This window comes from Larimichthys crocea, chromosome XXII (genome assembly GCF_000972845.2).
Source record: "Larimichthys crocea isolate SSNF chromosome XXII, L_crocea_2.0, whole genome shotgun sequence".
NCBI classification, from domain to species: Eukaryota; Metazoa; Chordata; class Actinopteri; family Sciaenidae; genus Larimichthys; species Larimichthys crocea.
In genome coordinates, this window is record NC_040032.1 from 7,486,464 (window position 1) to 7,499,688 (window position 13,225).

The 13,225-nt window shown below is 40.7% G+C and overlaps 1 protein-coding gene across 1 annotated transcript in view; it reads right to left on the minus strand.

The window, feature by feature from the left end:
* Positions 1–13,225, minus strand: part of LOC104925192 (FRAS1-related extracellular matrix protein 2) — a 60,185-nt gene that overhangs the window by 41,517 nt on the left and 5,443 nt on the right. Inside the window, exon 2 of the mRNA XM_019270412.2 lies at positions 10,716–10,805. Coding sequence (XP_019125957.2) covers positions 10,716–10,805 — 90 coding nt within the window. The remainder of the gene's footprint in view (positions 1–10,715; positions 10,806–13,225) is intronic.

Below are 13,225 nucleotides of genomic sequence, written 5' to 3' on the forward strand. Positions count from 1 at the left end.
AAATCCAATGGTCTGATACAATACAGACTCTTAGCTCCCATAATGAAATCCTGCCATTTGTATTTCTTGTTAATAAAATGTCTTTTCATACATTCGTATCAGCGCAAGCTCTCATCAGACAGTAACCGACACCTCTCTTTGCCCTCTGAGCTTCTCTTTCTGTGGCTATATATACAGTAGATCTTCGACCCATAAAAGAAACCTTCCATGAAGGTACAATGATTCGTTCAGAAGTACATCAAAACAAGTGCTTCTGACCTTCACACGGGTATCTGCTCGGTTTCTGAATATGCTGCTCAGATTTTCACACTTTGGGCTCAGGGAGAGGATCGAGTCTTTCAAGTCACGAAACCTATGGCTATGTAAAGTCAAGAGATATTAGTGTTAAAGTCAAAGTGGAGTTGAGAATGTTTTTTTTTTATTCTGTGGAGCAGGATCTGCTATCAGATACTCAGCTCACAGAGCAAACTGTGTTGAGTTTAATGAAAATGAGCTATTAGATAACAAACAGCAAGAGATCATCCATGCACACCGGCAACATCCGTGGCTACAACGTTTCTTTGATTGAACTTAAAATAAACTGTACATAGCCAGACATTGTTTGTTTTTATATATAATGATAGTCCACTGTAGAAAAGCTCAGCCAGCACCACTTCAGGCTTTTCTTAGCACGTAGCAATAATTGCTGCTATTACATCAACCAAAGCACCATTACGACCACTTTACTGGTGTTTCTAGCTCTGCTATGATTGTTGCTTACTGTTTGGTCACTAAGAAGAGTATCCACATTTTTATTTGATATTGTCAAAGTAACCTTTACTCACAAGTTACATCAACTATTGTACTTTCTAAATACAGCTAATTGTTTCTTTATAAATTACTGCAGTAAGACTGCTGACAAGTTCAGGATTTATTTTAAATTGCCTCTTTTCACATATAAAGCTCTGCACGGTCAGGCTCCAGAATACATCTCCAATATGCTCCACCCTTACATCACAAACAGGTCACTTCTTCTGACCAGGGCTTACTGGTTGTCCCTCGTACATGAGCAAAAAGGTGACTGTGACTTTGAAGCTGTGGCACCAACACTTTGGAATGCTCTTCCTGTAGACTTAACCTGTTTATTCAAACTGTCCTTGTTCTCGCCTACTGTATAATGCTGTATGTTGTCTTCATATTCTGTTATTGTGGGTGGTATCTGCTTGGGAACTGGAGGGTGGCCTTTTCACGTCCAGCATGGACCAAAGCATGGAGAATTTCCCCACCGATCAATATATATAACTATTCGTTATTGCTCATGTTTTATTGTTTTTATTTTATTTTATTTATACTGCTCTCATGGAGCAACTTATAACCTTGTTCTGTAAAAAGTGTTATACTAAATAAACCTATAACAATAAGATACATAAATTATTTGAAACTCTTGGATGAGCTGTAAAATGTCACAAAGTTGAAAATGGCTGTTAGATATACAATATATATATATATATATATATCTTATAGACCTGATGCATTGCGGTAGATAAAACTACCAAAGAGTATATAAAGTAGTTAGATAGTAGATAAAGTAGATTAGCTGAACCGTTAAAATCTACAGCAGTAAAATGCAACATACAGTATACACCTATAATAACATATAATGCAGCACTGATACATTTGATACTTAAACTACATGTTGCTGATAGTTCTTACATATTTGAGTAAGGTTTTAAAAACATTTTCACAGCATGGTAATATTACTTTATCTGAATATTTCTTCCAACACTGCTTCTTTAATGCTTCGTGTTACATGTCACAGAGCCACACGATGAAACTCCTTCGTGGAAAAATAACAAAATCTGACTTAAATGGTCAGGCGATAAATACATGCTCCGGATCTGGCAATGGCCACCATACACAGCTAATATAGGAGAGCTCTCATCCCAAAACCTGATTTTAAAGTTGCTACATTAAATCTTCAGATCAGATTCCCTGAAAATGCTTTTCCAAAACAGACTCCTGCTCGTCCAATAAACATAACTCACATTTATGTGGAGCACGCATGGGCACACACACACACACACACATAAAGGTGAAACTATCATTCACAGGTTTTGGGTTGTTTGAAGTGTGTGTGTGTGTGTGTGTGTGTGTGTGTGTGTGTGTGTGGGTGTCTATCTTATATAAAGTCACCTATACGCTGCCCTGCTGTGTTTTTGATAGCAGAGACAGATGGAGCATGTCCTGCCAACATTAGACCTGAAACATCACGCAGATAAATAAATGTTTTTTACTGACGTTATTTTTTCAATCAAATCAAACGTGAGATTAAGCTCTTAGTTCCAGTCTTAAAAAAATAAATAAATCACGGCTATCTTCACTTTCAACTGTGTGTGTTTATGTGTGTGCAGTGCACGTCTGTGGCTTCACACACCAAAATCAAAGGAAATTTTTCACAGCAAGACGATGCCGTCTGCTGCTCAGTACATCTTCTCTGCTGCTTGCGGCGTGGCCCTTCCCTCACTCTTACGTCTCCATCTGCCTTCTGTACTCTTTTGTATACGAGTCCCAAACTCCCCAGTGCAACTGGCAACCGACAGCTCTATGCGACCAACAAACCCAGTGATCTGTCTCACCGTGGAAAACTGGAGAAACACTGAATTAGGAAGTAATCGCTAAATCTGCTGTTCATTCAGCTGGCAGTGTGTTCCTTTTTACAAAGCATGTGTGTGATGCTCTGAGACAGGCTGCTAAAATAGATCACCAGTAATATTTCAGTAGTAATAGCAGCCCACGCGCCATCGTCCTGACAGGAGTGCCTGTCTACAGAAATTTTGATGGTTGACAAAATACAAATATCTCACACCCCCTCAGGATGTTTCAGTGCCTTTTGTAGTTTATCCCGACAGATGTGTGGCAGTCACTTCACTAACATTGTGAGGCTTGGCATGTGTGCAAATAGTGGCAAAGCGGATCACAAAGATTATAATGGGTTCAGCACTCAGCTGTTTCTTTCTTCTCCGAGGAGTGTGCGCGTGTGTGTGGCCGCGCATATATCAGACTGAAAGCTGGTTATTTAACAGGTAGCAGCACCAGAATGTCCTGTGTCTCTCTGTGTGTATTATATGTGTGTTTATGTGTGTGAGTGTGTGTGTGTGTGTGTGTGTGTGTGTGTGTCACTACATTTACACTTCGCCCAAGGCAATCGGCATGATATCGGATACAGTATCTCCTGAGGTGTTGTTAGATATCAGTAGGCTGACCAGGAATTCATGGCCCTGGGCAAACTCAAGCATTTAAAATGCTGCTCAATTCGAGGGCAAGTTGAAGCCAACGTGGGTTAGCTTTCTTTGTTGTTAATATACCTGGATCAAGTACATTTTGACTGCCAGGACTGCTGCTGCTTTACGTGCACGTAGGGATTATTTATTGACTCGCTGCGTTTGATCAGCCACTTCACAGGAGGTCAAACCAAACCAAAATGCCAGGACGGATCAGGTGCTGCTGTTTATGTTCTATTCTGCTCTATTTGTGATGTGCGTTTGTGTCTGTGCGTGCCTGTGGGCAACAAAGGAAGTGAAGAACACATACATTACCCCTCCCCACCCAGCCTAAGGAGATAAAAGTTGCGTGCGACAGAATAATGCATTGTTTCCTCTCGAAATTCAACCGCCATCAGGCATGACTGTGCTGGAGAAACACCTTAAGCGACCTTGCACATGAAAAAACCACAAGAAAACTGACATCTGGGACAGAGAATCCTCAACTCCTTTGAAGTTCCTGTGGTACACCTAATAACTGTGAGGTTCTTCACTGATGTCTACAAAGACTGCCATACATGACCCTGAGCATAGCTCAAAGGGAGAAGGCTTGAGGACAAAAAACCTTCCCTGAGGTGCATGTGTGTGTCTGCAGTTGTATGAGTGTATCTATGTGTAAGGCAGATTCAGACCAAAATCAGTTGTTGCAGCGAATTGCTGCAGATTTGTGATGAACGTAACCACTATGAAACAATCAGAAAGTAACTTTTTTTCTGATTCATCGGTTTTCTCGAGCCAGACTGAAACCTAGACACAGACAGAGAAACTGGGTACCGGAAATAAACCAAGCCATAAACAGAACAGGTTCAGTAGATGAACTCCGCCTGGATGGCAGTTCAGGTGGAGTTCAGTGACAATTGAGGCTGACTGTGAAGCTGCTTGCCTGATGTGATCGTCCGAATGGCCGCCGCAGCGTGATGTCAGGTTGGCGTTTCTCCAAAAGTTCAATCTGGCTCAACTTCACCGCAGGATGCTGCTTTTCTTTTCGGCACCCCATGCAACCTGCACTGCCGCAGCCAAAACACACTAATTGGAAAACATGCATTCTGCCGAAGTTGGTCTAAATCAGGCCTAAGCGTTGGTGTGTGTGTGTGTGTGTGTGTGCGTGTGTGAATGATAACATCTCAAAGTAACAGTATGCTCATCAAAGAGGCAGCACGCTGATCACTGCAGCATTAGTCTCCCCATGTCACCACTATAATATTTAAAAGGGCTGGAGTTAAATGTGTCTCAGGGTGGATACGGGCACTCATGAGAGCAAACTGTGTCTGAGCGCGGAGATGATAAACTAGCTACTGAAATCTTTTCTCCTTCCCACTTTTGTCCCACCGCTCTCATTTCCCTCCATTATCTCCTCAAAACAAAATTTTATTTTCGCCGGAAAATGTTGGTTTTTGCTTCAGTGGCTTTAATGTTTACTTTTAGATGTATGGTTTTTATTAGAGGGTTCCTAAATACAAATAATAAAGCAGAGCCACAACAGTTCCCCAGTGCTGCGTACTTCTATATTGCAACATGAGCAGAGGAATGCAAATAAAGCATCGCTGTATGTAATGCTTAAATGATTTAAATATAAATTAAAGGCACATTAAGATCCATTCAAAATGAAATAGCCGCAGACAGAGCTGGTGGGGATGGTGTGCAAAGAGATTTTATGCGAGATGGAATTGTCACTTTGCTACAGCTTCATTTTGATTAGAAAATGTAAGAAGGAGAAAGGGTGAAAATTAGATGAAAAAACAAACTCCAGAAAAAAAGAGTAAAGTATGTGAGGGAAAAAAAGGAAAAAATCCAGTATCGATAATTGAGAGCATTGTATGTAAATCAGAAGACTTTAGTGGCAAAATAAATGTTGAAAAGATTCAGTTTGTTGTTTGTTCTTGAGATTAGAGGCTGTTTGGTCATGCTTATGTGTTTACATGCGAAGCGTCGGCTGTCAAGCACAGAGAGATACAGAATCAAAGATGATTAACATGATGAAAAAAAAATCCCTTCACATCTCTGAACAAGTCTCGCACTCTCATCTCGACGCTCTAATGAGATGCAGATCATCTCGAGTGACATTCGCGGCTGTGGAATGAGCTGTAATCCTGTAACACAGAGATCCATCAGCACTGACGCTGACAGACAAACACAGCAGGCAGGCAGGGACAGACAGCAGGAAAAGACAGCGAGGGTGTGACAGTAAAACCCAAATACTGATGCCTAAGACACAGTCGACACAATAAATCACAGCATGCTTTAAGATTAAAACTCAGCAAGACAGGAGGACAAGATATTAAGACTGTACCTCGAGAGGAAAAGGGGACATTGATAGGTGGCGAGACAGAGTAAAAATAACCCGAAAGAACAAAATATATAAAGAACATGGATGCTGAGCGGAGTACAAGAATGGAAAATGAATAAAACACGTCCAATAAGATCTGAGAGTGACAGTGTGAGAAGGGAGAGATGAAGAGGATAAAGATAGGAGAGTTGGGCCCTGGAAGAAGTGAGTGACAGTAAATTCCTGAACGCTGACAGATAAAGAGAATCCTCTCCTAAAGCCAGGGGACGTGTTAGTGTGTGTGTCAGTCTGTGCAATGCTGAATGCTGATGCAATTCTGCACTGATCAGTAAACCTGCTGGACAGGTTACCAACAACAAAAGGGGGTCAAGGGATTAACCTGCTCCATTCATGGCCATGCTGAAAGCCAGTTTAAGCTTCAGTAATAGTTTTTTTTTTTTTCAAGGTTTAGATCTAAACTCTGCTTCCAAAGCCAGTGAGATATATTAAAAGAGGATCTGGAAAAGTTTGAAAAGTGTTTCAACTTTTAGAAACAAATTAAAGCTTTTTCAATTCCACAAATTCGATCAAATACAGACTGGATTATTCCATTTACATTCAGTGTGTTCATGGCTGTCTTCAAATTTCTCAGCCTCTGTTAGTTTTACTGTCGAGTTTAAAAGTTTGAAAGTGATTATAGAAGCAGTGTAAAATGGATTTCATCCATTTCTTTTTCAGGGACTGATTTCTTTCATCCATTAGAAGGCTGCATGTGCATAGTAATTTGCTCCACGTATCATTAAATAAAAGAGAAGAGGTCATTTCATCAGAAGTCCACGGCAGACCGACAACCAATCACGCATCATGCACACACTGAGGATGAAGAAGTGGTGCCCTTGCAGAATAGTCTGCGGTGTTGACTGGACTAAAAAAGTTACAGTGCAAAGTGTTTCATTGTATTCAAGAGACATTTGTGAAGCGGTGAAAGATGGCACTGCAGAAGCTGCACTTTCTTTGAAGGTATGTACCGTCATTGCATCTGACAAGCGGCGCTATGTTGGAGCAGAGGCGTGTTGGAGCTGCTCATGGGTACTGAGAGGTGATGATGGGATCAAATGATTCTATTGTGGCAATCAATATCGTTGGCAGTGGGAGGAGAAACTTTCAGAAATAGTAACTGCGACCTGTCTTATTGATAGACCACCACAGTTCAACTATAACATATTATATCAGAGGTAGAGATCTTAGAGGTGGATATCTCAAAACCTGGATAAGCAAAACCAAGCTACCTGCACCAATGAACCTCACCTCAATGAACAAACAATTTCAAGTAGAGCTGAACAATTAGTTCATTAATCTATAAGTGGAATAGATCGTTTAAGTAGTTTTCCAAGTTTAAGTAGTTCCAAGTTAAAGTGCCAAACATTCTCTTGTTCCAGCATTTCACATTTGATCTTCAGTCCATCATGTTTCCATGATCCTCAAATCTGCTTTACTGCTATCTTAGTCTTGTTTCCTGCAGTTTGATTATAACTACCTGAACATCCCACAGCCTGGGAAACAAACTGAGTTCCAGCCCATTACAGTTAACTATAGTGATCCCAGGTGCTCTCAGTGTGAGACAATGGGTGCTTCCTGACACTCTCCCCGTGTAGATGAGCCTGTAATAGGGCCACATAATTACCAGTGGCTGCCTCGGAGCTCTGCCCAGCTCAAACGCCCAGGGCTCTCATTACCCACAATGCTGCCTGGGCTCTTAAATATCAAACAGCTCTTTGTGCTGGAGGCCTGACTGCTCCTTAGCCCACGGCTAGCCCTCTGTGTTCTGCTGTGCGTGCATGTGTGGGATTGTTCGTGTGGGTGTGCATCAGTGCACATCTGGATAAGTGTTTTAACACATCTTTCTCATATATATGTGGGCAAATACATGTGTCTACCTATCCCACATTATTATTTTACAAGATCATAATGCTCACCTCCTGTAAAATATAGTCTTGCAGGCAGGAGGAATTCATTTGGGGGATTTTTGTGCAGGAAGACACTGAGAAGGACGCTTCACACTTTGTTGTACCTGCTGCTGTGATTCACTGTAGTGCCTCCTTTAAACAGAGTGTATGAATGTCTTTTTTAAATAATTTTGTCCTTCTTTTGTAAGTTCTATATCCGGAATCAGTTTGCAGCAACACCAATCCTCCTGAGAGGAGAGGAAGCCCAAGTGGATCCAATAAACTTGACTGGTAATATACGTAAACTCCTTTTAAAAGCTTTGAGCCAGATTGTTGCCAAGAGCAGAGAAAAAGAAAGGAAAAAACTTAACAGGAGCACGGGCAATCAATTAGTCAATGTTTCTCCTTTCAGGTGCATAAAGGAACTGTTATTCTTCTACGCATTAGCACTTTCTTCTAAGTGCATTAGCCCCACAGTATGAAAAATGGGTCTAGGGATAATTCACAACACCATTAGTTCATTTTTCAGACAGGAAATATGCAATACCGGGCTTTCTTCTTATGTTATGTGGGGGGCATGATTCGTTTTTGGATGTCAGTGGTTAAGGCACAAAGCAGCTTTAAAACTGGAGGACACTTATAACCCATTGTGACTAAAGAATACATGCAGCCCTAGAGATGTGTAAAATAACCTTGAAAAGTGACCCATGATCTTCACACTTTATGATACATGGTCGTCTAGTCCTGTGGATGTGTCATTTAGTTTCTGAAAATGAGTCTAAGAATTTCTCTGCAAAGTCCATTAAATTTCAAAACCTCAATGACGGGAGGCTTACGAGGCTCTACATCAATTGTTCTGTAAGTGCTTAGTCTTTTATACAGTCTCATTGTATCTGATCATACAGGAGGAAAATGACCAGAAAGAGAGCCTTTTCCAACTTGATGGATATCATAAAAGAAGCGCACCTCTGCCTTTTACTGTCATTTGAGGATGATGTATGTGCAATAAGTGTGACTGCGCAAACGGCTGGATGCAATCATTTTCATAAAAAATAAGTACACATTTGCAAACGTACACCGAGAATTTGGTTGGAGTTGATGGAATTGAGTCAACCTGTATGGGGTGTCTCAGTGACAGCACACAGTGCCACTCGATTAGATCAAGAAGAAGAAGGGAGAGGAGGGCAGTGTTATAAAAATCAGAATTATACTGGGGTTCAGGTGTTTGAATTCATATAGTGTGTGTGTATCCTGTCTTTTTCATGTCTCGTGCACTTCCGTTATTTGGCCTGTGATTTACTGAGGCTGGCAGGGAGAGATAATTATAAATCAGTAGTACAAGGTCAGGAGAGACGGGCTAGGGGAGTGTTTGGATGTGTTTGTATATGAAACATAGTGCTCATTACTGAGCAGAAAACCAAAAAAGGACCTTATGATATTATCTGTATCAGGTGGGAGGTGTCATTTGAAAAAATCTATAAGAACCAACTGTTAGAGCTCCACGAGGAGCCTTTTCTCTGTAACCCCTTTTGTGTGTTGCACTGTTAAAGGTTCCTTCTTGTACAAGAATAATAAATTCAACTTAAACTTTGATACTTTGAATCCAGTCTTCCTTATTCAAGGGTTTTTCTATAAAAAATTCCCATAACAGGCAGAACTAAATTCTTATCCCACTGTTAACATTAAAACATCATCATCGGATGTGGACTGGGAGCTGTGGCTCCGTGGTCGTGACACTTAAGCCACAAAGTGAAGGTTTTATGAAAGCATTCATTCTGGATGCTTTATTTCTGTAATAAGAAATCTAAGACATCTAATCACTCCATGTGCAAAACTTACACTGCAGTCTTTTATAAACCTTTCTATTAACATATATTCATTCATTTTATTGGTGACAAAGAGCCGCAGGGTCATAAACTATAAGGAAACAAAATGTGCTTCTAGAAAGACTAAGAGTGTATGACTTGTTATTCGCAGCATGTCCCACTTGTTTGTGCTTCAAATCGTGTATGTGTTTTGTTCTCGGGGCATAAAGAATTTTCTCAGTTTCAGATTCTTACTACATTAATGATCGTCCCCTGTTAAGGTGATCCGGCATTTAGATTTCTTTTTAAAGCTTGCGGCGACTGCCTCTCAAGTTCTCTTCTTCACTCGCTGAAACATCCTATAGCAGACTCCCGGTCGCTGATTGTTTAATTGGCTTCTGCGTCGGTAAATAGATGCTGATTTCACTCACATAGAGCTAAATGTACAGAATTTAAAGAGGCCGTTTCATGTGCATAAATCAGCAAGTGAGTGACAGTTATAATGAATCTAAAGCTGGTCATAAAACATGAAACGAAAGTGTATTTTTTTAAACTTCAAACTCAAAGTGCTCTTTGCCCTATAAGCGAATGTTGTCCTAGAGTTTAGCCTGAACGCCTCAGTGTTTATTTATTTAGATCTTCTTCTCTATGCTGCCAAGAAAAAGCCCATGGAAATCAAGACAGAATACACAGTAATACTATTTGACACAACCTGGAGTCATATTCACAAATTATACAGGCATTCTCATTAAATCAGTGAACTGTGAAAATGATGCGCATTCATCTCAGCACTACAAAAATAAGTTTTCTATCTTTGCTGAACCTGGAAGGCTCATCACTTCACCAGTAAGCAAATATAGTGTGGCATCATTTGTTATATAAACATATATGAAAAAAAAAAGTGTCTGTCAGCCTACGCACATTTCTGTCAGAAAGTCATATTCTGGCCCACAGCAGCACCGCTGCTATGAATGGCAGATCAGTTTATACACAAGTGGCGGATTCAGTGAAGTCAGAGCAAATATCAACCGCCTGAAGCTGACAGAGGGACGGCGTCAATTTAGCCCAGTGATTATGAATGAAACAACAGAAACATCAAAAACATTCTTTACTCTGAAAATCTATCAGGAATATGATGCTCGACAGCTGGTCGCAGGTTCATCACAGGCACGAGTGATAAGTGTTTCTCTGAACCCTGACATCTACCGCAGAGGACAGCTACAGAAATGTTAAAGAGATCATACTATATCCAAATGGTGACAGGTTTGATCTTTACCTTTTGTACCCACATTTTGTTGAAATATCATTTGGCAACTTATTCAGGATCTTTTCTTGTAAAGTCTAAAAGAAAAAGTGTCTGAAATCTCACAAATGTGAAGGTAAAGTGGTGAAATCTTACCTCTATCCTCAACGGAGAAGTGGAAGACATCAGAAGTAGCGTTTTCATCATTCCGTAGCACGTAGCAGACATTCAGGTCATCAATATCAGCTGTAAGGAGGAAAGTAACTTCAGTGTTTTGGAGAACAGGTCTGAAAATCACGGCTGGGGAATGTCAAATATGGCAAAACCCTGTCACCTCCAATCCAACAAAGGAAAACAAGTAAACAACAGCAAAGGTTTTGATGTAATTAATGACAGAATGCAAATGAGGGCCACTCTGCATTTTAAACACAAAGGTCACGCTGTCATGCCAATGTGAAATGATGCATGATTAAAATAAAACAATCTCCTTGCCCCAACTGGTGGCTAAAGTGTTTATCAAAGAAATGTGCCCTTGTCGAGATTAAAGATATATATTTATGAATCTATTTGCATTTTAAGATAGAGAAAATAATATTCATGCTGATGACAGAAATAGCCTGAGACGCACTTTGAAGCTGTATTATGGTTTTATGGCTTGTTCAAACACTCTCTTTCTGTCAAATAATTGTTCAAAGATGGAAGCTGTCCTGCTTCAGCACCATATCAGCTGCAGTAACAGCAGGTCTCTAGTATCACACTGATTCAGTTCCTTATCAGCACTCAGCATGAACAATTTTCTACCAGAGAGAGCATTCTGAAAATCATGAATCCGTAATCCGGCATGATAAGGCCATAACCTCAAATCCAAGAGATCTTGAGCTAAACCAACAGAAAGCGTTTAAATCCCGGACCGGCCAGCTTTCTGTGTCAACAGAAAACCAGGTGACAGTGGATCTTTTAATGACAGGCGAAGGTAAGAATGTTAAAAACAGGATAGCGGCGTGCGTACCTACACTTCCACAGCTGTTTTCCTAACCTGTGTGAATTACAGGGCTCTGCCTGCATTTTTTCCACCATTCTCCAGAAACATCTATTGCAGTGCAGAAAAATCATCGAGACTGTGAAAGGGCTTGGCCCCTGCAAACCACATCCTTCAATAATAGATGGCAGAGGAAGAAGGTTCATAAAAGTATAAACCCTTGACTCCTGGCAGGGACGCATCTTAAACCTCTTAGGTGGCTTCCTGTCAAAGAAGAGAGGAAAGCTGCCTATCCTCCTCCCCTTTTAACATGGACACACACAAAAATGTACCAGTATATTCATTTTACATGTATACATTACACAATGATTTTAGTGAGATTCAGATTAGTGTTCATCTTTTTACATTAGTGAGTATCAATCTGATGGTACAGGAGAGGCAACAAGAAAAGGGTGTTCTCTGGAGTGGTTTGACGCAGCCTTGAACCCGAGGACCTTGCAAATATAAAGTCAACACTGTGAACCGGGGCCACAATGTTCATCAAATATTAAAAGAGAATGCCTCGTGGGATGTGCCCTGGAAATAGGATGAGTAAATAAAGAGCGCAGGATTGTCTCTTTCACCTGACTGATTCTTCTGACGAGCCTGTTTGCTCTCTCTCTCTCTCACGCCCCTTCCCTCATTCTTTATTTCTCTCATGCCAAACTGCACCCCTCAACCCCCATCACCCCCCACCGCGTGCTTCATTTGCAGTCTCTTCCACTTTACTTGCTCTCTCTGCCCCCTCTTCTGCCCCTTTCACGCCACACTATTGTCTCATCTGTGCCTCCACACACTTCTTCTTTTTTTTTCCGGGAGACAACAGCGGCACAGCATTTCTTGGAAGTGTCCGTCTCCTGCAGACTGAAGAGCCCTGTTTACGCTCACGTATTCTTTGTGCTTGTGCCAAATTGTGGCATGAGCAGGTGAATTTTCTTACTTGTTCACATAATTGCCCCAGCGTGATATGAAATGCTGCATTGATTGCGTCACTTTAAACCTCAATCAGCGGCATTGTTCTCTTGATTCTGCATTATCATTAAGCAGACATGCAAACATGCAAAAAAAAATCGTAGTTCAGCCGGCGTATCACCGCGTGTGCTGGGGATTTATTAAAATGTGTATTACTGAGAAGTTTTGGCTGTCTATATGAATTTTAAAGTGGCACAAATAGCGATAAACTTTTTTCCAATTGAACCGACCTGGTCAAAGCATTTTAATGTGCTGCAACTCAAATGCCATCCTGTCACTAAAAAGGTCTGCGCTGACCTTTTCACATGATCCTCTACTTCTGTCCTGCTTCATTTAACAAACCGCTGTAGAGAACATCAGATGTGAACATTTCCCCGGAGATGCAGGGAAATAATAAATTATTCATTTCTAACTGTCTACAAGACATTTGTGCAAAACATCAGCCTCTAACTTTGCTTTGCTAATTATGATTTGATGAGGAAGGCACATCTAAATCAGGCCCACAAATTAACTATTGAAATTCCCAAGCCTGCACTTGTCACACATGTGAATAATTACTACTCCATAAATTAAAATCTTTAGTAGGCAGTGTGAAAAATTAATCAAAAGCAGAGATTTTTAAAACATTTTAACATTCTTCTCTCAGGTCACAGGGTATCACATCACACAGTAGGGG